The 23,902-nt window shown below is 37.6% G+C and overlaps 1 protein-coding gene across 1 annotated transcript in view; it reads left to right on the top strand.

Moving 5' to 3' along the window:
- Positions 1 to 23,902, top strand: part of CTNNA3 (catenin alpha 3) — a 584,821-nt gene that overhangs the window by 546,863 nt on the left and 14,056 nt on the right. The window contains exons 16-17 of the mRNA XM_026059969.1: positions 15,805 to 15,910; positions 21,930 to 22,064. Coding sequence (XP_025915754.1) covers positions 15,805 to 15,910; positions 21,930 to 22,064 — 241 coding nt within the window. The remainder of the gene's footprint in view (positions 1 to 15,804; positions 15,911 to 21,929; positions 22,065 to 23,902) is intronic.

The raw sequence follows: 23,902 nt of genomic DNA, 5'->3' as shown, positions 1-23,902 counted from the left end.
CCTACCTCCAGGTACGTACTGTGTTCTGGGTTAATTGCAGATAGTGGACTTCTGATTAGTGTTGTGTCAGAGAAAAAGAAAGTAGAAGGGTCTAGTTCTTGTTTTTCACAATACAAGCCAACTTCATATTTTCAAATGGGTGACTTAATCATTACTTTTCTTGCTGTCCTGTGATGGGTCTCTCTCACTGTCTTTTCCTACAACTGTATAAGAAAGGGTCAAAATTAAGAAAATACTCTGCCATTCACATTAAAGCCTCTGGTTTATACTTAGCATTAAGCGGTGGTTTATTTTCTGAGTTTCATTCATTGATTTAAACATCCTCTTCTTCCTGTTGGCTAAATCGTCTCTGCAAAAGCAGCATATTTGTTGGTGAGTATGGCAGAGAAGCCTCTTCTGTACGTATGGGCCTGTAATTGTTAGACATGAAATTGTCTGCTCTAAACACTCTTTTGTCTGGCTGGTTATAAACAGGTAGTAGTTCCCAGTTAATTTAGTACTTTGTGTTTTTGTACTGGMACATACTTGATTCCGTTTCTCTCTCTTGAATGTCTTCAGTAATGCCATCTGATGTTTATTTAAATGGCTTTTCAGGTGAGCTAGTCAGAGACAGCAGATGAGGAAAACATGAGTATTCTAAGATTGATTACCTTTAAGAGTTTTAACATGCATATACAGGAATGCATGGGCTGCAGTCATGAGATACTGCACATCTATGAGAGCTGGATGCTACATTACACCAAGTGCTGTTGCTGTCATGGGGTAGATAGCACAGAATATGGCAGGAAAAAGTCACTGACAATGAAGTTACTACTCTTACAAGATGTATTGCAACAGTGTCCACTCTATTCATTTCCTTTAATTTTCTTTTTATGCTTAAAATGTATTGTTTGTATTACCTCATCTGCTGTGGCTGTAAATGTGTAGGTCATATCCAGATTAATCACTGCAGCTTGTCTCTGTCAGGGTGTTCTGTTACATGTGTTTATTTTCTAACTTCTCTTTACGCAAACCATAATTTTACTCTTGGCACTTACAGTTCAATCTAGTTTAATAAGAAAGTGAATGAGTTATCTAGTGAACCTTACCTCTCTTCTCTTATTCATACCTGTTTTAAATGATGGTGGGATTTGTTTTTTCTCAAAAGACACTTTCAGAGTAGTTCTCCAAATTCTTTCCAAGAGCAGCCCCTGTCCTAATCATAAAGCTCTCAGTGGATCTTAGGTGAGGTTTGGGTGGCGCTTAAAGAGCAGCCAGCTGCAGTGGTTAGGCACCCAGTGTACCTGCTTGCTCTCTTGCATTCCCAGATGAGTGCCACTCAGATAAGGTCTCACCTCTGCTTCTGATGATGGGCAAAGCAGACAAAAGGTGGGGAGTCTCCCAGCCGCTGTGTCATTCTTCACCTTTACATCTCTGCTGCAGTGTGGAGCCTGCATCTTGTGTTTCCTTTCATAGTCAGACTGTGCAGTGTTTGACTGAGTGAATATTCCTGTTAACAAAATTCAGAAGAGTTGTCTTTCACAGCAGCCCAGCATTTCAGCAGGTGAGTTCTTGCATTGCTACAGGGAAGGAAATCTCTTCACCACCCCCAGCATTTTGTAGCAGGGCTTCTGCAGCAGGATTGATGAAAGCTCCGTATCACTAGTCAGTAGTGAATTCCTTATTCTTCAGATGGAAAAAAAAAGTTTGTTAAGCAGCTTTGTACAAAACTATTACCAGACATACCTGTCTGCCAGAGGGTGGACATTCTAGTCAACAGCACCCATATTAGTAAGTCTTCCCATGTCTTTGCTTTATATTCTTTTTTCGGCATCAGTGACAGATTCTAGCCAGTGACTACATCCTTTTATCATACTACCAATGAGGCCACTGTCTTCCCCCTCTGTGTGGCTGCAAGAGAGCTTTCTTACTGATGCCTGATAAGCATGACAGAAATAAAAACATTTTATGTTTTAATTGCTCTCTTCTTAGAGTCAAATAGTGTTGCCAACTTACAATTTTATTAGAAATCTTATTATGTATTTTACTTCATATCTTGGTACTTGAGTTATGTTACTGTAGATGAAACTCAAATCCAGCATTTTTTAAGTTGTTTCATGGCTGCAGAGCAAATCTTAAAACTATGACCCTGAAGGCTTAGAAACCAGAAAGCAAATATGAAAAAACTTGAATTTATTGTTTCAGGTCTTGTGGTAGTTATTCCAGTTTTGTGATATTTTGGAGCCTGACTCATGATATTTGAATGCTTGAGGCTGACAGTGCAAAGATTTGGGAGGACAGGGGCATGACCCTTTTTCCTTTGGAAAAAAATGATACTGTGGAGCTCTGTGAGTCATCAGCGGTACAAATGAGAATTTGTTAGCTGAGATTTTTTTTCCCCAAAGCGTGAAAAAGACAAGTATCAAATAGAGGCAAGAAAGTACAAAGAAAACATAATGCAGTTGTGTCTAAAACTGCTCTTTTTCATTATGCATAATATATGTTTTACTCTAAAAATCTGAAATCATTTTTCTCTTTTGCCTAACATTTTAAAATACAGCCCGGTATTTTTTTTCAGTGAGAGTCCCTTAAGTAGTGCAGTCATGGAGAGACTTCCTAGGACTGAAATTGCTTCTGGACATGCCCAATTCTAACATAGAGGAAGTAAAAGTAAAAATTGTATTTATTTTTTTTACTCAGAAAATTTCCTGAAAGGCACCAAATATAATAACATTAGGTGATATTTTAGCTGTGAAGAGTTCTTATTTGGACCTGAGGTATCTGGAGTATTCAGATCCTATCCGGTTTCCAAGGGAGCACTTTGAGGAGCTTCTCTTGCCTGTAAATCTGACTCTGTGGCAGTGTCACATGAAATAGCAACTCGTCAGTGAGCTAGACTATGTCTAGTAGAAAATAAGGGGCGCTAAAATAAGTGGTATTGGAAGTATCAAGGGAATTCAAAATCCGTTTGCACTCTAGTCCTGCCTGTTCATCATCTGTTAACCATACATGTAATAAAGTCTGCTTTATCTGTACCTTCATGAGAGCTTAGATATTCGAGAAGAAAAGCTGGCAAAAAAAATGTTAGTAACAAAGGTCAGTACAAACGTGTGGTGAGCATCAGTGGTTAATGGCTGGGATATTAGAAAATGGGATTAGGAGTTTTCTGGTATTGTGTTGTATTTGATATACCATTATTATTTCCAGCTGAGCCCCCTGTTGGGTGGCCACCAGCCTTTCCATAGAATATATTCTTTCAAGAGATATCACTTGTATCAAAATACATTTCCATTCATTTTAGCTGATCTTCATATTAGATGTCATATAACAAGAAATCTCTTTAAAATGTCTTTAATACAGGGATACATATTATAAATGCAACTCTATAAATACTGTAATGATAGAATTGTACACTGATTTTTGAAACACTACTGCAAGTTAATGGTGCTTTTGTGAGGCTGTAGAGGTGCAAAGAAGTCATGCTTTAGAAATATTTTGATATTTGGTTTAACATATAATCAGAAACTTAAACTAGGGTATTTAGAAGATGAATTACTGAGCCATTAGCAACCTAGCAATATGATTAGATATCCATATTAATAAACATCTGTCACAATGATATAGCAGATGTGCTAGGTGCATATCTAACACAAAATGTAAATTTTTGATGAGCACTTCTTTTATTTTCGCTACAGAATGTGTTAATTACATTATGCATCCTGGCATTTGTTTGATTTTGCTACACTACCATTGCATTCCTTTTTCCTTATCTGTGAGGGCAGTATTCTGATAAATCCAAGTTTTGCCAGTTTTCCCAATTTTCTTCTGCATCTAGCAATGTGAGTTTCCCTTTTTTCCCCCTCCCCCCCATAAAGCTTATTCTTTTGACCTGTGTCTCAATGAGCCTCTCAGGTCTCTGATTCACATGCCAAGATAATTCCTGTGGTTCCGGCCCTCATCTCTCCTCTTTGCCCACCTTGCGGAGGTGCCTGCAGTGACTGCACTGGCGGTACTGAGCTGCAGTGCCTCAAGGTCTCCAGTCACCATGGCCCGGCGGGGCAGCGACATGGGAGAGAAGGGCCTGGCAGCCTGCAGAGCTGGCCAGGCACCGTAGCTGCCGTGCTAAGGCGTCCCCTCTTGTGAGTCACACAGACCCTTCAGCTTTCATTTAACGATAAAATGGCTTTCATGATTATAGGTGAAAAGTTTGAAAACGTGACTACTGTGCACTGCTGAGGTCCAGAAAAAAAATGAGCTCAAAATGCTTTAGAAAAGGCATCCAAATGGCATACTTTTAGGCCAGTCTTCTGATTTTTGAGATCTGGATGATGATTTTGAATGACTGTGATTTAAGATACATTCAAGACAAATGCAAAGATTTGTGATAAAAATGGCTCAGAATGAAAATTATAATGTCATTGATACAGCTCCTAACTTAGTTGTATTAAAAGAGCTCTCAACAGCTCAGTGTTAACTCACACAAGTACAATGTAGCTAGATTCTGGATTTCTTGTTCTTCTCTATCTTTAGGTAGTGTCTGATACAATGTCAACAGGAAACATGTATTTTACAAGCCTGATGACTTTCTAAGCACAGAAGCCTAGATCTGTAGAAGTGCTCTGTTGTCTTCATCATCCATTGAGAAGTCACATTTTCCAAATGTCCAAAACCCCAAAGTGGAATTCTGTGTGGAGGGTGCCTATGGTGTATTTAAGGAATATCTGTCATGTATAGCTGGTCCTTTTATGAGGATGGCTATATGCAGCAATAGATACAGAGTCGATAAAAAATCCTAGACAATGAGCAGCTCTAGGGAAACACTGAAGGGAGTTGCTGAGTGAGCAGGTGGCAGAGTAATATTGTTTTGTCTGCTAGAATACATAGAATTACATAGAGAACATTCTCCAGCCCCCATTGCTTGGCCTCACCCCAGTTTCATAGCTGGAGATTTTACAGTTGGTGGGAGTAACATGATTTGTCTTGACCACCTACGTAAATTACCTATATTTGATGCATTGGCCATAGATATTTCCAAGGAAGTCAGAAGGCAGATGGTGGAGAAGAATCCCAAATAATCACAGTTACCATCTACTGCCCTATTTTTAAATCCAGTTTTGCTTCTCTATACATTGCATGATGGCAGGGATGGCATAAAGGTCAAAGCTTGCTCAATAGCCTAACACAGTTTCAAATATCTATGTATTGTTTTACTTTGGGAGATGTAATGAAAACTAGAAACTTACTGAAACACCAGATCAGTCTTTGTGTGTGTGTGTGTGTGTACACAACATAATAGATTTCCTAATCTTTCCTGTTTGGCTAGTACATTGAAATCTAAATCTAGCTAGGCTGTCTTTTCCTGCAGGGCAGTCTGTATGTACGGTTAGTTACTCCAAAAGACATCTAATTGTCTCTCCACAAAATAGATGTGGCGTTTAATAATGTGAACTATGACATATTTGAGAGCAAATTGAAATCATTAATCTATCTTTCTTGCAATTTCTACTGTCACCCAAGCAGCAGGATTGCGGTCAATTGGATTTAAAAAAAGATCAAAACTGTAAGCTCAAGAATCACAAGTCGGTCATAATAGTATATGCAAGTGCATAATTACAGTTATTTGGGTGTATAATACGGCTGGTACTATTATCCTCCATTACTGAATCAGAGATCTTATTCTGTGGCTCTAGTTCATGACTGTCATCTTTGCTTTAATATAATTCATATAAAAGAGCTTGCTGAACTCATCCTTTGGGATTTTTAATGTTTCTTTCTGGCTAATGAATTTACCATCTTTTTCCCTTTCATGTTTGAAAACTTCAAAATCTATTAGAAGACGATTCTTTACAGTCTGTGTATCAGATACAGTTTCTCTTCCTACCATCCACTTTTTTAACCAGAACGTGTCAGGAAAAGATAAACTGTACCATGTATTTCACTCTGGGTGTGTCATGATGTAATTAAAGGCTTCTCCATAACTCTGTGGCCAGAGGGTAGTTGGCAATTCAATCTTTAGTTTGGCCCTTCTGAATTAAAGTGTTTGCTTTTGCATCTGCAGATTTTCTTCAAGTAGTTTGCTTTTTTAAATTAAAAAAGATGAGCAGAGGGATATTTTATCTTTGAGAACTTACCTGATCAATAGCAAAAATTACAGATTGGTCTTCTATTGATTTGTTATAATTTAGCTTATTTGATACATCTGGAAATGGTCATCCCTGCTTGAGGCCACAGGGAGAACAACTTTCTGCTCGTTCATGTATGTCATTTATTTTGCTGTGTCTTAAAACACTTGGGGTCAGATCCTACCATGCACTCCRTCCCTTTACTTTACTCCAGAAATGTGAAAGAGTCTTTAAAATGTTTGAAATGGTATTTCTCTAGCAGAAAAGGATCTACCAGCACTGGAACTCAGGTGTCTTCTAGCAAAAAAGCCAGAATTTTTGTGACGAGTGCACACACATTATTCTCAGCTTTCAGGTGATCTTATGTTTCAGTCACAGAGTGAGTAAATCAGACTTGCTTGAATTTTTTTCAAGTCCCCAGATCTCCCCAGATCAAGGGTAAGGGAGATGGAATGGCAATGCCTGTGTCATCTCTTTATCAGGTAACCACATAAAAATCTTGGAAAAACATGGCAATTTGATGTTGGGCAGAATGTAGTAGTAAATTAATTAAAGAAGGGAGGAAGAATATTGCAAGAATGTGTTAGCTTTTTGTTTTTTAAGATTGTGGCGCAGATCTTTAAGTCTGTTGTGGCACAAATAGGGAATATAAGTTCTAAGTATGAAATTCAAGTTTCTCCTATAGTTACAATTGTGTAGCTTGGTATCAGGCCTGTGACTGTGTGCACTTAAGTCATTAGTTGCCTGGGTGGTCCTGGAACTTCCCATCCAGTCATCTGCATCCCAAGAGATAACGGATTTGAAAGAGTGGACTGACTTGAGACAAGGTGATTGACTGAACTTCTAGCTACCTTCACAATTAAGGATTTAACTAGTTGTTGCAGGAGCTCTCCAGATGGGAGTTTCGGAGTGTCCTTAGGATTTCCCCAGGCAGCTCCTGTTGTGTAGATTCACAGCCTGGGTGGAGACTGTGGCCCTTCCACACTTGCCAGTCAGTTCCTGCTGCAAAATTCATGAAAATGTACATAGAATATGCTTGTAAACAGGCAGTAGAAACTGTTCCTGCAGATGCAGAAATGGTGACATATGACAGTCTTTGTATATAGCTGAAGTAGTGAGGATGCATGTAATTTTAGGCAGTCAGTAGCGATGGATTATACACAGGTTGGAATGGTCATTACATTCTGCAGTTGCAATGCAGTGGCAGTGGTGGCCCGCAGAGGAGAATCCCTGTTGCACAGGCATGGCACTGAAGATGTACTACAGCTATACCACAGCATCTTCGTTATGTTTGGCCAAATTCTCAGAAGACTTAGCTTTTTTTCAGGGACCAAAACAAGTGGCCGTGGTTTAAATGAAATACAGAGAATTTAGACAGCTATCAGGATTTAAGCTGGTAGGAGCTAAAGACTTTTGAAAATCTGCTTTCTGTATTATCTACTGAATGCTGAGAAAATTTTTGATTGCTCTATTTGATCTCAGATGGCAAAACACAGAGAAAAAAAGTGAGAAGCAGAGATAAATGACAGGGCTCCTCTTACAGCAGAGCATTCTAAATAATAACTTTATTTATTTTGTGAAGCTGGTGAAAGCACAAGGGAGTTGGGGAGAGAGGGATGACCTAGATAAGAGAATCGCAACATGAGCTCAACAATGAAGTATCTAGGTGGTAGAATCTGCCCCAGAACAGAAAAAGAAGGAAAACCTAGGACTGATATAAACTTGTATTGATCGGAAAATTGTTTTAAATGGCAGTGCTTGCCAATTCACATTCAGCTACCACCGTGTAGTAAAGGATTTGACTGCTGCTGGGATTATTACACTGGCCTTCACTTTCAGTACTGTTTTAGCCATGGTTACGTTATCCTTCTCTACTGGTTCAGGAGAAGTTAGAAGTATAGTTTGCATTCTGCCAATTCAACTCAAAGGAAAAGTCTGAACTTTTGAACTGTTCCTGTGTTAACTTGCTTTAGCTAAGTATTTTGCTGACTTTTGGGGGGTCAAAAACATTTCCTCTAAGCTAGTACTATAGAATTCATTGGGCTAGGATGTTAAAGGTTTGTCCAGAAATTCTGTGCTGTTTTGTTCTTCTTCTTCCCTGGAACAGTAGTTGGCCAGTTTGACAGAACAGATGCTTCCTTTGAGAGAAGACAGTGTTGGGTAAGATGTCATTGTTGGTGGACCGTGTCACCGTGTTCAAGTGCTGTGTAATTCTGTTATGCTACATAATCCAGTGACCGCAATTGTAGATGAATTCCCATGTCAAGGTTTTTCACAGGGTCTTAATGCTTATTCCACCACAGTTCAGTAAAGCATTGTGCAGAGATCCAAAAGCATTAGGAAGCAAACCCAAAGCCAGCGCTTTATAGTGGTACTCAGTCTTCTCTTGTCTAAATTAGGCAATACCAAAGTCTTACGTCTTTCCAGGAATGCTGTGTTTTCTTTGTCAGACTTCTGCTACAGAGGCCTCATTACTGCTCAAAAGATCAGAAGTGTTACTTTCCCCTTTGTATATACCATTCTGCTGTTGCCTTTTTCCTGGTGAATTTGTGATCAACTGGAACTCCAGAGTGTTTCTTGCTGTACTGTTGTGCAGGGAATGACTTGCCACTTGTATCTGTGCCTTTGATTTTCCTACCTGAGTGCTTGTATCCTTTTTTTAATTGCAACTGCTTTTTCTTCCAGAATTTCTTCAGATATTTTTTTCTATCATCTTAATTCTGGCCTCCCAGCGTGTTTAATTCAAGTAATTAAAAAAGAATGGAGCAGTGCAGAAACCAAGGCAGATCTCAGCAAAGCCAAGTTCCTTTTTCCTTTTGTCCCTCCCTCGTGACAGTGGCCCTCTGATACACAGTCTTGGAGTATGCTTTTCCAAACAGTTTTGCATCTCCCTTGCAGTAATTTTGTCTAGACCAAATATTCTTTAGACAGTTTATGAAAATACCATAGGAGACAGTTCCAGAAGCCTAACTGAACTGAAGCTGTATGGTATTTACTGCTTCTCATCTTCCCAGAGACCATAAAAGCTTATTTTACATTGGTCTGACACTACTTATCCTTGAAAAATCGTGTTGGCTGTTATTCATCTCTCTGTTTTATTCTGCATGCTTCTAACTTGTTTGATTATGAATTGATAGGATTTATTGGCTCTCAGCAGACACCATTTGGAACTGATGAACAAAATGAGGTCTGTTGCTCAGCTAACACCTCTACCAAGAGATTTTGAAGAGCAGCGCTCACAACTGCAACAGAGCCTGTGGCTGACTTATRGTGGTCAAAGATACCAATTCAATAAGAACTAGTCCTAGCCAGATCAGCCCATGTAATACTCATTTACAAAGTAAGGTATCTGTTTCTCTTCTTTCACACTGCTCTTACTGTAAAAAAAGTCTGTCCTTTTGGACCTCCTCTGCCTCATTACTCTTTGTGAGAGATGCAGAACTGATATGTTGCCAGTGCAGGAAGGCAAAAGAAGAGGGAAGAGAAATTTTTTATTTTCATAAACTCATTTTATTTTCTGGAATTCTAGAATAGCTAGTAATAAATATATGTTGTGTTCACATTTTCCTGTAAGTTTTCATGACCCATTGCTGAGTCCCTTTAATCCAGGTATTTTCGTTAGTCTTAAAATTCCTTCATTTGCAAGAGGTATTTATAGCTACAAAATACTGTATAATACAGAGAGTTGAGGATCATTTACCTTATAGCTTTTAACATTTCTTCACACTATCCTTTGTTTGTCTGGCTACACTTTATTTATTACATTTATTTTGTTAATGAGTGCAACTGCTTTAGTCATTATATCTGTAATGTTGCATGGGTTTGGCATTTAATCAGTTGAGCAGTTTTACTAGCATAAAGAATTTTTTTTCTCTGGATTTCCAAACCTGTAACCTCAGACTGGATAGAACGTGAGTGAAATGAGAATCTTTCTTGCTTCTGCATCTGCAGCCATAACAAAACATTGTATAGGCAAAGGTCAGCTCTTGGGTCCACCTGTACAATCTACTATTCTGTTCTCCCTAATCTAATTTCCTGAGGAACTCTGCTGCCTCTTCTTTGTCTAGGTATAACWGATAAAGACTTGCAGCCAGATCTAATAAAGGCTTCTGTGTTTATGGGCTTGATTCTAAAATGTGTAATTTTAAATCCTCAAACTAGACTGGCATCCCAAAGTCAGAGTTGGGCAACCATGCATGGTAGCAAGAGCACTGGAGGAAGCACGCACTTCAAAAACTTCATCTGAAACTGTGCACACTGAGCTGAGAGGTCAGACCAAAAAAAAAAAAAAAAACCCAACAGAAACACTAAGCATGGGTTTATATCCCTCCTATGATTTTCAGGCTCCCCTGTTCATTTGGGATGTGTGAGTAGGGATAGTTCCAGTCATTCTTTTTWAAAAAAAAAGTGATAGAATATTTGTGTGAAAGTCTTGCTAGGAGAGTAGCATATTCTAGCGGTTGGATTAATCACCCAGGAGCTTTGAGTTTCACTTTTTTTCAGCCTGGAGGGTTCAACCCACATCAGTGATGAATCCTGTAAGTTCTGGTTATGTGTCAACTTTTTTTCTCTGAAGCAAGGCTAATGCAGTCATTGATTGCAGGACTGAAAAAATTAATTGTCCAAGAAAAAGAGAAAAAGAATGACTCTGTAAGTTAATAGAGCATTTGTAATGAGTGAGGTGTGAATCCTGGTTGCGTAGCCTGAACCCTAATGGTGATAAAAGTGTGAGCTGCCCAGATGGACAGTGGTCTGGGGTTGGCAGGGATTACCAGGCTGGAGACAGATCTGAGTTTTGGTTGGAACAGGAAGACCAAAGAACTAGATTTACTGCTGGGTCTGGAAGGGACTACTAATCTGAGTTAGGGCTGAAGTCTCCACAGGCTTGGTGGCTAGGTTTAGCTTGGGCAGAAAAGAGTTGTTGATTTAGATCAGGGTTGGGTTTGGATCCAGGGTATTGCAGGTCAGGCAGTGCAAGCATCATAGCTGAATGAGTTGTGGGTCCTACTGGAGCTGCTGGCCTAGAGCTTGGGTTAAAATTTAGATCCACAAACACTGATGAGTTAATTGTAGTCTTGAATATGATTGGGACACTGGACTAATTTTAGTGTGTGTTCTACACAGTTGCAAAATGCTTAGGATTACAGTGGGAACTGTCAGGATTTGCTGGGCTAGAATTAGGACTGATGTAATGATCAAGGTATGAAGGTCAAGACTGAGTGTGACAAAGACCACTCAGGTTGTGGTCTGGAGATGACAGTAGTTGTGATGCTTAGGTTACCACCCCTGTTAAATGCTTACGTTTCATGGCATTTGATGTTAGTTAAACGTCAGCTAGTAGTTTATTTTTAGGGACAGGTTAGTCATTAGAGTGCCCTGTTGTTGTTTCTGATGAAGGGGAAGTACAAAACATTTGCTGAGGTGAGTAGAGTGAGTAGAGATAAGCCACTCAGCTTTGTTTGGGGGCAGAAGATTGTGCATGTCCATTCTTGGAAAAGATGATGGCTAAGGCCATCGTATTTCCATCAAATCCTCAAAGGATTTGAGGGGACAATGAAAGTTGCAGTTAACCTAAGAATTAAAAGAACGTTTTCAATAGTTATTTTTCAGAGTGAAATTTCAGTGTAAAGGAAAAAGAGCCAAAAATAATGCCTGATACTGATGCTCACTAATCTCTGTAGTTAAGTTTAGGGTAATGCACAGAGAGGGATGGCGTTACTATACAGATATGCTGTTCATCGTGGTCTGGGGCAAAAATGATTAGATTAAGAGGCTTTGGTCTCTCTTTTGCAATTTTCCAAAACTCTCTGTGTCACACCAGTGCTAGCCTGTCCTAGCTTTGTTTCTTCTTATGTTTATACCTTTCAAGAAACATTTCTGTGAAGCTTTTCATCTCCTACATCTTTGTTGGGGCATTCTAAACTCATTTTTGTCTTGTGGAATCCAATGACATTCTTTCTAGTTAGACTTACCTGGGCAGCTGTCTCAAATTGTTTATGGTCTATTCTCAGTCTCCTCATTGGGCAAAACAATTGATTTAAGAGACGTAATAAAAATCCATCACTACCCTGAGGGCATCTAATTGCTCATAAATGTAATACTTTGTGTCTTGATTTTGTTTGCATAGCCTTGAATGTGTTATAAATTTACTTAGTTGATAAGGCTTTAGTGCTTGAAAATAGTGAAGTGTGAGGAAGAGATGTATTAGATCTTCCATGCATGGAATCAAAACCAGACCCACGAGCTTCTGCATGGAGATATGAAGAGAGAGAAGAACTAAGTTAAATATCTGTGAAAAAAAAAATTCAGGCAGATTTATAATTTGGTGAAACAGCCTACTAAGCAAAGTGTTTTTTCATACTTAAAGCTTGACAGACAAAATACTAGTAAATATAAAACTGGTAAGAAACTGTCTATTGGCTGGGGGAAAAAAACTAGATTTAATGGACTTTTGTGTCTCTAACATCTGGAGTAAAGGAGTAAACTGAGCTGGTGGCATTCTGACTCTGCTGTTCAGGTGCTAAATGAGGAAAACTGGGAATTCAGAATGTGCATGGGGCACCTATTATTAGAAGGCAGTGTGCACTGAAACTGAGAGCGATTCACCAAACACTTGAAATGTGTTAAATTTAAAGTCATAGAACTGGAAGACACCTCAGAAAGTGACTTAAATCATGCCTGTCATTTATGACAGATGTTTGTCTATTCTAAAAGACCTCCAGTGTTTGGAGATGCCACAACCTTCCTGGATATTCTTTTCCAGTTCCTCATTATCTCAGAGCCTCACCTGAGTCTCCTTTTCTAAAATGTACGCTCATTAATACTTTTCCTATCCACTACAGCCATGAAGCCTAAATGAAGATGATGGTTACATGTATATCTTGTAGGCTCTCTAGCTCCTACTGTCTCCTTTCCCCCACTCCTAATTTCCACTTTTCTACATTAAAGAAGGCTTTAAATCCTTCAGCCTTTCCCTACCGGTCATATTTTCTACATGTCTGATCATCCTATTATTTGCACTGTCTCCAATCTTGTCAAAACTTTCTTCATATAAACTGGACACACAACTGCAGCTGCAGTCTTACCAAAACACATCTTTTTCTGCAAACCACGACATAGGTTTTTTTCATCTTTTGTTTGAAGCAGTTGATTATTCCTGCCCAAATTTAGAATTTTCAATTGGCCCCAGAGAAATTTCATCCTATTTTTTTTCAATGGACCATTTCTTAATTTTGTTGGTGATTGAGCAAACCTGAGGTACTCCCCCAGATATTCTTTTAAAAGCATTTAGTGGATAGAATGGCCAAAGATGGGAAATTGGGACTGATACTTGTTATCCCATACTCCAGGGCAATTAAACCTGTACTTTTTAAAAAAGGTCTGGATTTATGTAAAGGTAAAAAGGAGCACAGATCTATCTTATTGTATTGCTTGTGTAGAAAAGGAGTGCTCCCCGAATGTATAACTTACTTAACAGCTATTTTTTCATCWTTTTTTTTATATAGGACTGAGGTACTGCAGTTACTCTTGAATTCTATTTCTGAACATTTGTTTCAAGACTTAGTTGTAGTTTATAGCTTATACCCATCCAGCCCCCCCATTTCTTAAAGAATGGAGTGGAGAGAACTTCAACTGTTGGTGCAGTCAGGTCCCAAGTGGAGCAGAAGTCTTGTCAGTCCTCCTTGCTAAGAGTTCCTCCTGTGGCTCTCATGATGGCCGTATTTGTGGTAGAAAGAAATACTTTCTCAACAGTTGGTTGAAATACCTTTCCTGGGTAGAACTGCTGCAGTCTCTGGACTTACTTGCAGAGGTACAAGGAAATTGCCAGTTTAATTGAACTGCTTCACCTTCCAACATACTCAACCAGTGTGTCTTCAAATGTGAGAAAAGCTCTGGCTAATATTCACAAAAATCACCAATGCAGAAAGCAGTTGTCACTGTTACTCCCTCTCTCCTTTCCCCACTTCTCTGGTTTTGGGTTGTGTTTTTTATATTGGTTGACTGATAGACTGGGTTGTAGCTTTCCAGGAGGGGACAGGACTGCTTTTGTTTGTACAGCACCAAAAGGACGTGCTGTGAACAGTGGAAAACTAATCAGTGGGCTAAAATCTTGAGAAGATTCAGTCTGCAGTATGCATGATCAGTTGTGCAAACACGAGTTAGTAAAATCAGGAATGGCAAATAAAGGGTATGGTGAATTTTAAAAGCATCTGAACTTAACACATGGGATTGCATTTACAAATTCCCCTCCCCCCACTCCAAATTACAGTATTTTTCTTCTGCAAACTCTGCTCACTTCTCCCAGCATGTTTTCCATAACAAGAAGACTGCTTTCTGTAGTACAGTAAAGCCTAAAATACTCCAAAGTCTATGCAGTTCTAGGTTTTTCCAGATGTGGGCTTGATAGTAGAGAATTCCTAAGGAACTGTAATTTGTAAAGTATGCTTTTTTTTTCCTAAGGATCAATAAATAGTTTCTTGCCAAACACCACATTCAATTAACAAAAGAAGAGATTAATCATCTGCCATGTTGTATTAGCATCACTATCTAAGTATTTTTACTAACAAAGTTTTTGTATGACTGCACATTATGTATTTTAGGCTAAACAAGGTTTTTTTTCACTGGAATGTCTTGGCTTCCTTATACATGAAACCATACTGGATTTAAGGAAAAGAATATCGTATTTTCAGTCATTTTTCTACTTTGTCCACCTCCTTTGTTCATTGCAGTACTTGGAAAGTGATATGAAGCCTTTTAGAGATTAAATGGTTACATAATAAAGCTAAAAGTCTTTCTGTGAAAGAGTCTGAAATGCAAAGTTGAATTTAGCATGGTTGCTCTTGCCTACGTTATATATGTGTGAAGTATAAAAATAATAAATGCTGATTTTAGTTTAGTTAAAGTATTTCAACACTGAAGAGAGTGAAGCACAAGAAAATGTAAAGGTAATGGTTGTCAGTATTATCTACCTAAAGTATTTATATTTAATTTCTATAAAAGATTTTTCATGTAATTAAAAAAAATTTTTTACAGGGAGATTCTTTACAAGCTATTCACTGCCACATTACAATTTCCCTAAGTTGAAAATTTTTCTCTGAATAATTTCTGAGATGATTTGGTAATTATTATTTGAGCTATTACATATCTAAATTTTTAGTGGTGTTTGTTAGTTTTAACTGCAGCCCTGTTCACATTCCCATTCATGCTTATATACACCAATTAAATTTTAAAAATAAGGTTTTCTGACCAGCTAGCCATAATCAGTCTCAGAATACATCAGATTTTCACTGAACATATTTACTAGAAAATTCCTGGAAAGGAAAAAACATAAACTTGTTGTAAAGCCAGGGGAAAGCAAAATGCACAAGTAATCTCTGCACTAAAACACGACCACTACCTCTTTAGGATTATCTCCACATAACATAATTGAACTGGGCTGAAAATCAATATACTTAGGATTTAGCATGGGTTGTTCTAGTGCTTCCAGTATGAAAATACTGTGTGACATTTTTCTGGTGCTTCTGTATCCAGCTGATGCCACACAATACAACTTTGTGGGACATTAAAAGAAAGAGTTTGCATGGAGGGAGATTTAATTACTGTTTCTTCTGTATGGATTGGTTGTTTTATACAGTTGAGCTCTTGGATATGAATTCATTCTCACTTGCTCAATAATGTAGTAAAGTCTTTGTTTCATTTGAAGGGGTAGAGGCCCACTGAAGAACACATCAGATGTAATTAATGCAGCAAAAATGATTTCAGAGTCAGGATCAAGGATGGATGTCTTAGCACGACTGATTGCCAATCAGGTAGGTTATTTATGTAATAATGCACTAAAACTTGGTCACAGATTAATCCAGCCATAAAGCCTCCAACACCTGAGATGGTCGCTCTACAAAAGTACTTGTAACATTTCTACATTTACCTGTCTGATTTTCTTTTCTCTCTTGATTTCTGGACATGATGTATATGAGGATTTGAAACTTTGCAAGTCCAAGAGCTACAGATCTTGTCCGAATTGTATGTGTGGAGTGTTTTTTTCATACACACGTGTGTCTGTGTATAAAAACACAAATGTATATGTAGGTATTCATACATATTTATATGTTTTTGAGTGTTCAACTACTGCTTTAAACTATGAATGCAACATTTTAGATGTATAGTATAATCCATTCTTGAATTCCTTGGGCAAATTACGAAGAAACAACCCAGTGGTATCCGTGTGAGTCGGCTATAGATGTGGGAACACAGTACTGTTAAATTGGCATTGAGTTCTGCTCAGTGGCATCTGTTTTGGAAAGGTGCTAGCTCTGAGCAGCACAGTTAAAGTTACTGACTTTTCTTCTCTTCCTTGAACTTGTATGTGTTTTCCAGCGTAATCACCATATATTTTGCAGAATCTGTGTTTCTGTTATACCTAGGTTATCTTTCTTTCCTCCATGCCCCCTACCCTGGCCATTTCTTTGGCTTATTGATGTCAGATGGCTTTCAATGTACATATTCCTTTCAGTAGTCAGTCAGAGTTTTGTCTTCTGCATACCTGCAGTTTTGATGTGATTTTTGTCATTTAAAATAAATATTTATCATCTGAGTGTTATAAGAATGGATTGCAACAAAACTCTTTTGTTCTTTACGAAATTACAGCCCCAGACAGTGGGGTTATATCTTCATATATTCTGCAGTCTGGCTTTGCACTGTCTTGTGCTTAGAAATCACACTAGTGACTGAAACGGTTGCCCAATTTAACGCCTGTTGTTGACAACAGCACTCAGGGAAAGAAACTTGGCAAGTGTGAGCCAGAGTTAAAATTTGTAAATATAAGGTGAAAATATATAAGGTGAAATTTCAAAGCTAGATTTTTGACATGCTGCTCATCTGAACCAAGATGGAACTGGTGTACGCAAAAGCAGCTGAAGGCTCCTATTTACATACCCCTCACCTTGGGCTGCTCTATGCAAACTAGTCCAAATGCAACAAGTTACAGCTATGAGGGCAACCTAATTTCTGTTGAGTTACTGCAGCTTCACATAGCTCAGCTAAAAAAACAAGCCAGGATCTACATAAATCCATAAGCACGCTCATTTTCCTTGCTAAGGTGGCAGCATAGTAGCTGAGCAAATTAATACACCAAGCAATTCCTCACAGGCAATCAATCAATCATCTGCACTAAGTAAGGTTGTTTTAGGGGCAGACTGTGCCAATGGCACAATGAAATGAAAGTTCAGTGTGCAAGTATTGTGTAAAGCGGTTACTTTTGTAGTTTTTGTGACTGCCTTTTAGGTCCACAGAGGCACGGTATAGTTGCAGTCTTCCAAACTCTCACATACGGCCTCACTCCCCCTCAGTTTCGATTCTTTTCATACATAGCACTTGTTTTGAAACAGCAACAGTCTGTTAGTTTCTTGTATCCCAATATTCTAGCTAACAAGACAAAAAAAAMCCCCTATTATTGATTGATACAGTTGTGATCTGTGGAAGAAGGCAACAAAATGTTTGGAAGTCCCTGTTCCTGATCTTGCTAGATGTTCTTCCAGCACATCTCTCTTTTCAAGAGCACTGGAGAATGGCTGCTTTCAAGATTTTCTTCATCAATTACAAATTAAAACAGCAACTGTCACAGATCAATTGCAGAAAAAGATGTTGTATCAAAGCGAACAATGAGTGTCATAAACTCTTATTCTGCTTAGTATAGAAACTCACAGTCTTGCTGAAATTCTTTCCAAAAGTTTTCCTTTTTTGTCTAATTACAGTGACTCAAGACTTAGACACATTACTGTGAGGAACAAAGTTGCCATGAGTTGTTCATGCTAATAATCAGTGTGTACCCTCTTAGCTGCTGGGAAGTGTGAGATCATTCAAGTTATCAACCTTTTTCCGAATTAACTCAAATCACTTCCATTTGTCTTAGGTCAGAGCTTGCACATAGTTGATGATATCCTTGAGTCAGCTGATCTGTGGTACTTTTTGCCCTGTGGCATTTTGTATGCATCTGAAATATACTAGTCAATTATAGGTGTTGCTTGTATTTTAGATATAATTATATACTATAGAAACAAATGAGTAAACATATATTAAAAAAAAGTTGATGAACCAGAAAAGCCCTTCTAAGGGCACAGGATGTAACCAGGCTTCTTCATTCATAAAGTCCGATACCTCTGCTGTGAACACAACTATAATCACTGCTAGCCATGTATCAAACTCAGTAAAAAAAGAAAATCTTGCCCTTACTCTTTCTGTTGCAAAGATGCATAAAATCCTCATACTCCTCTGATGGCTAGAAATCTTTTAACTAACTTCTACATCCCTTTGTTCTTGTGCCAGATCATCCTTTAACTCACTTACAGAACTCTTTTCTCACTGTGGTTTTTTTTAAATCCCCGAGGTATTTTTAAAGATCAATAATTGCTATTTTCAACTGTTATTTTGTGAAATTATATATACTCTGCTCTTTTAGGGTCCTCAAAAAAAAGAAACTTCCCATTTCTCTGGGCAAGCTCATAGCTGTTCTCTGAATTTGGTCCATAACCTTTCAAGAATTTGGTGACCAGACAGGAACATGAATTCTAATGAGATTTTATGAATGCCCTTCTAAGCRGTGTTAAGGCTTCCATATTTTTAGTGGAAATATTTCACGTTTTCACCTTTTAGTAACTGTTAGATTATGTGGAATTTTTATTTCATCTAAAAAGATTGATTTGTATGTATCGTTTGCTTCAGAGAGTCAAATTTGCCCTGGCACACCAATATTCAAGTAATTGTTAAAAGATACGTGTCCTTGCATTCTTCATGCACATACTTTTCTTAGGCACTTTTTCACAGCTTGCTCTGTAGCTGAGAAAGGTGCTGCCTCGGCTTAGACTACTCAATCACTTTAAGTATTTGTTGTCACTTCTGATACTCTCATTCAGTTAGACCACATCAGTTTACTGTTAATAGTTGTCCCATGGCTATGACTATGCCTTTGCAGTTAACAGGATCATACAGTAAAGTAAAGTATGACATTTTCTGTATTCAAAGTTACATGCAAGTCAGAAAAACAAAACCCTGCTCTATTTCCTCCATCTAGCTTCGGAACTGAGCAAGAAGCTGAAATAAGCACTGCATAATGAAGAATCACTGTTGTATCTCTTTGACCTTTTTCAGTTCATAAAGTAGGTTCAAATGAATGATTTTGGTTCACACACCATGTAATTTCAGAGAACAAAAAACTGAGAACTGTGGAATTATGTAGTTCATAGAGTTTTTCCTGTTAGGAAAAAACTATGAAACTTGTATTTGCAGCATCTTATAAAAAATCATCTACTTCAACAGGATCTCTCTAATACACTCTTCCTCATTTCAAGTTTTTATGAATCCCTCTTCCTGTTCTTAAAGAAAAGTGACAAAATGTGGTACAATTAGATTTCAGTTATATTTCACTCCCATACTCACAGCACTTAAAGATGACTCAGAGCTAACAACTGTGAACATAATCACAGCAAAGCATCAACATAAATCCAGGCCAATTAATCACAAAAGTACATTGTTAATAAACTTAGTTTTAAATAAGATAGATTGTTTCAAGTTCATTGTCTAATTTGTGACCTAAAAAGCCATATTACAGTTAAGGCAGTTTTAGTACATCCTGTTTTTAATTGAATGTGTTATAGATTAAAATCTTTATTAAAAGCCTCCTTAGTATTCAATAGAATAAAATATTAACTGCTTTTAAAATCTAGAAATGTAGGATCAATATGAAACATTTCTTTCTGTAAACTCACATAATGTTCCAACATAAAAGCTGTTTTTACATATATAAAAACTTTGTTCTGAAAATAAAATTTAAAAGGCATCCTTTARAATGATTACCTGATAAATAAGATCAAAGCAGATGTACCAAAATGATCATCTGATTACATGATCATGTTAGGTAAAAGCTTATAGTAAACAAATAGTTGCAATCAGTTACATATTTATAACYCTCTGTATTAGTGTGTCTGTATGTGATTATTCACAGTATTCCCAATATTAATCACCATGAAGACAAATTCAGATTCTAAGGAAATGACACTGACTACTTTAGCAAAGTGATGAAATCAAAGTAAGGCAAGAACAACATTGTTTATAGTCAGAGTTTCCTGCAGAATTATTTGTATTGATCTTTTGTGCCACTGCTGTGCCAGTGGCTACTGAAAATACTTTTTTACTTGGACTGTGAATGTTGGTTTCATTGTGTTTTAACCACTGCATAATTTATCAAATCATTTTGCGGTTTCCTATGGATATTATTTCTATTAGATAAAACACTTCTGCATCGTCTGGATACAAGACAGTTTTGATGCTGTTCATATGGAAGGCCCTTGTTAACATCCCACTATGTTAAGCAATGTTGAGTAAGGAAGAAGCAATTAAAGGCATATTTTAGTGTATTTTTCTTTCATATGCTGGTTCTTTGAAAACATCCCACATCAGAGAGGATGACAAGAACCTCATCTGTATTTTCTCCTGAACTATGCCAAAGTTCACAATGCATTTTTGTAGTGGATCTAGCAGAATACAAACTAAGGACTGACATTTAATTCATATTAGTTATTTAATTCAAATTTGTTCACTTAAATTTCTGAGTTATTCCTTGCTTGCTTTTTCCTAAGTCCAAAACATGAACTTGTTTGTTTGCTTCTTAACTAAACATTTATATTCCATTACATAGTTATGAAGAGTAGAATCCTCATACCCCCGTATTAAACAGCAAAAACCCAGTTTCTTCAGCAAAGCCAGTAGTTTACATGAAGTACTTCAAATGACTTAAGTAGAATTGATGCTTTTTCTGAGTTTTATTACATCCTGGATTTTAAATCACCTACTGCATCGACGACAATACCATAAGCCCAAAGGTCTAACTGGATAAAACCAGAGATGGTTGTTCCCACAGCAGTTGGTGGGAATATACCTTCTTTTTTAATATACAAAGCTGGACACAACTTCCTATCAAAAGAATGTGACCATATTTCTAGTATAAGTATAGCACATAAAGGTTAAAAATGTATCTGTGCTAAACTGTAGGGATCTATTTTTTATTTATATCATGCCCAGGTTTTACAGCTGTGGTAGCACAGTAGGGACTCACCATTCACCTTAAGATCCCTTTATTCTGCCAGAGCAGTGAAAAGCAGCTTCAGAACATAGGCATACCAGGCCTTATGTGACTAGCCTGTTCATCACACAGCAGTATTTCCCGCCAAGTAGTCCACAGTTCAGAGAACTGAGAGCAGAAAAAAGTTATTTTTATAAAGTACTGATAGTAGTGTATCTGCTGTAAGACATTCATACTTGCCAACTGGTACCTGGTGATACTGAAGATTTGCCATTGAGTTGAATAAATTCACAGTGGAACACACAAAAAAAGTAGATCATTGTTTATTAAGGTAAAGAAAGCATAATTTGGGATAAATATCAATATTGTTCTGCATTTATGTGTACATTTGGCTACATAACTACTACAGTTAATGTAGGTAACATCATGAAAAGAAATCATAACCTCTTAGGAATTGAAGGAAAAGTAGTTATTCCAAATATTAGAACAAGTGATTTAGCTAGAAATACTGCTAAGGCAAGAAAAAGTGAATATGGGTAAGTCTGGGATTATTCTGAGCTTCTCTGCTTACTTTGTTTACAAGCTTTATAAAAAGAGTGAGCTATTCAACCTGATGCAGCTGCAGTGAGAAGCAAGGCTACACAAGTGTGCAATTACATTGAGTACTCAGTGAAATACGAACCTGATGGCTGAGATGAAATTTTGAATCAGCAATTGCTGAAATGTTTTATTAACTGTTCTTTTTTTAAATTTAGTGTCCAGACCAATCATGTAAACAGGACTTGTTGGCTTACCTAGAACAGATCAAGCTGTACTCCCACCAGCTCAAAATCTGCAGTCAAGTTAAAGCAGAAATCCAGAATCTGGGTGGAGAGCTTATCATGTCTGCTGTAAGTAGAAAAATAGCATAGATTGCTTCCTCTGTTAATCAAAATGAAACCTCTCAAAATCAAGTGAATTTGCTGCGCTTGTGAAATGTTCCAGTGTAGGCCTGAATTTCTTCTTTTATTCCCCACTGCTTTTTATGCTCACTTTACACAGGACATGTAAGGCAATAAAACATAAGGCTGGTGACTTCGTAAAAGGAATAGGAATGACTTGCATATTTTTACTTCTTAAAAGTTATTATTCTCCACTGTTACTGTGGAGTAATTTGGTTATCTGTCTTCAGTATGGGCATAGTTTTGTAAAAACTGTAACACATTTTGCGAGTGTTCCTTTTTTTTTTTTTTTAAACCTATATATAAAGCGTCTGTGCGTGTGGGTATGAGTGAGTGTGAAATCACCCAAGTTGTATTTCCAGTTCAAAGGAAATGCTGAAAGATATTCTTGACTGGCTGCTGTGATATGCAAGAGAGGGTGCATCCTTACAGAACCTAAGAAAATTAAGAGCAAGGTGACTTGATTCTTGATTAGATTTCTGGATTTGCGTTAACTTAGTATAGTATAGTTAGCCATGGAAAAAGACATTATGCACTTATCATGGGTATTCAAATTATTCCTGCACCTTTTCAGAGTGTTTACAACTACGTATTCATTGATTATTACAATTATTTGTAGTGTACTGCATCCATGATTTCAAAATGTAAACATCTGCTAAATAATGCAAAAGGTAACAAAAAGATGCTTCCTACCCCACATTCTTACTGTTTAATATTTTCTCCTTTATGGTAATGTCACATTCACACAAGCTTGAATATATAAAATCTAACAGTAGAGCTGTTAGTATGTTTTATTTGGCTTATAATCTAACCAGAAATGAACCCTTTATTGCTGACACAAGAYTTGAAAGAGATGATTGATTTTTGTAGTCTATCTATCTTGGATATTATTTGAATGAGAATTCTGAGATTGTATTTAAACCTCTGGAACCTACAGAGATGTAATTTTGAATCAGATGACTTTATACTTTCTGCAGTGAACATTTGGTTTCATTTGGGTTGTAAATTAATCAAATTTGTCTTCATTATTCATTTTCTTTCTTTTTACAAACAATTCCATGAGCAGTGTGCATTAATGAAGCCAGATTTCATACTTTCATGCCCTTGACATGCATGTGTCTTCTGCTATCAGCGCTGTAATTCAACTTCCCCATGTTGTCTATCACCTCTCTGTGGTCCCACAACACAAAAATCCCCGTATTCCCCCATGCTTCGAGCTCGTGCTTCAGTACTTAACAACTCTCCCATTTGCCTGAACATAAACTCTTCCTCAGACCTCCTTTCTCAGAGTTTTTTCCCCCCAATTTCTGTGCTTCTAACATGCTCCCTCTGAGCACCTTGTATGTACCAGAAAGCTCTCCAACGTCCACTAAAGCTGTTTTGCCGTGCAACAAGCAGCGGCGGCGCAGTCTGCGCTGGCTGGCTGGCTGGCTGCCACAGGATCTTGGAACTAACCAGAATTGGGCTGTTCCTGCCTGTCTTTTCCCTGCCAGGACCACTGATTTGGAACTCTTCTCTGATTTTGTGATCTGGTAGAGATTTGTTGTACATCATCTTTGGCATTCCTACCCCTCTGTGATATTTGAAAACTGGAGATATTAACTAATAAGTTAAAAAGTTCGTGGGGGGGAGGGAGTGAACAAACACACGTCACAGAAGGATATGCCTTATTTCCTTATGAAACTAGCTAAAAGATATAGCTTCTTGCAGATTACGAGTTACATGTGATTTAAAATTTTCACTACTTTAGCCAGGTATGGATTCAAATGGATCTGTGACCTACAAAA

Source organism: Apteryx rowi, unplaced genomic scaffold (genome assembly GCF_003343035.1).
Source record: "Apteryx rowi isolate R43461 unplaced genomic scaffold, aptRow1 scaffold_162, whole genome shotgun sequence".
NCBI lineage: Eukaryota > Metazoa > Chordata > Aves > Apterygiformes > Apterygidae > Apteryx > Apteryx rowi.
This window is presented reverse-complemented; position numbering and strand designations above follow the sequence as displayed.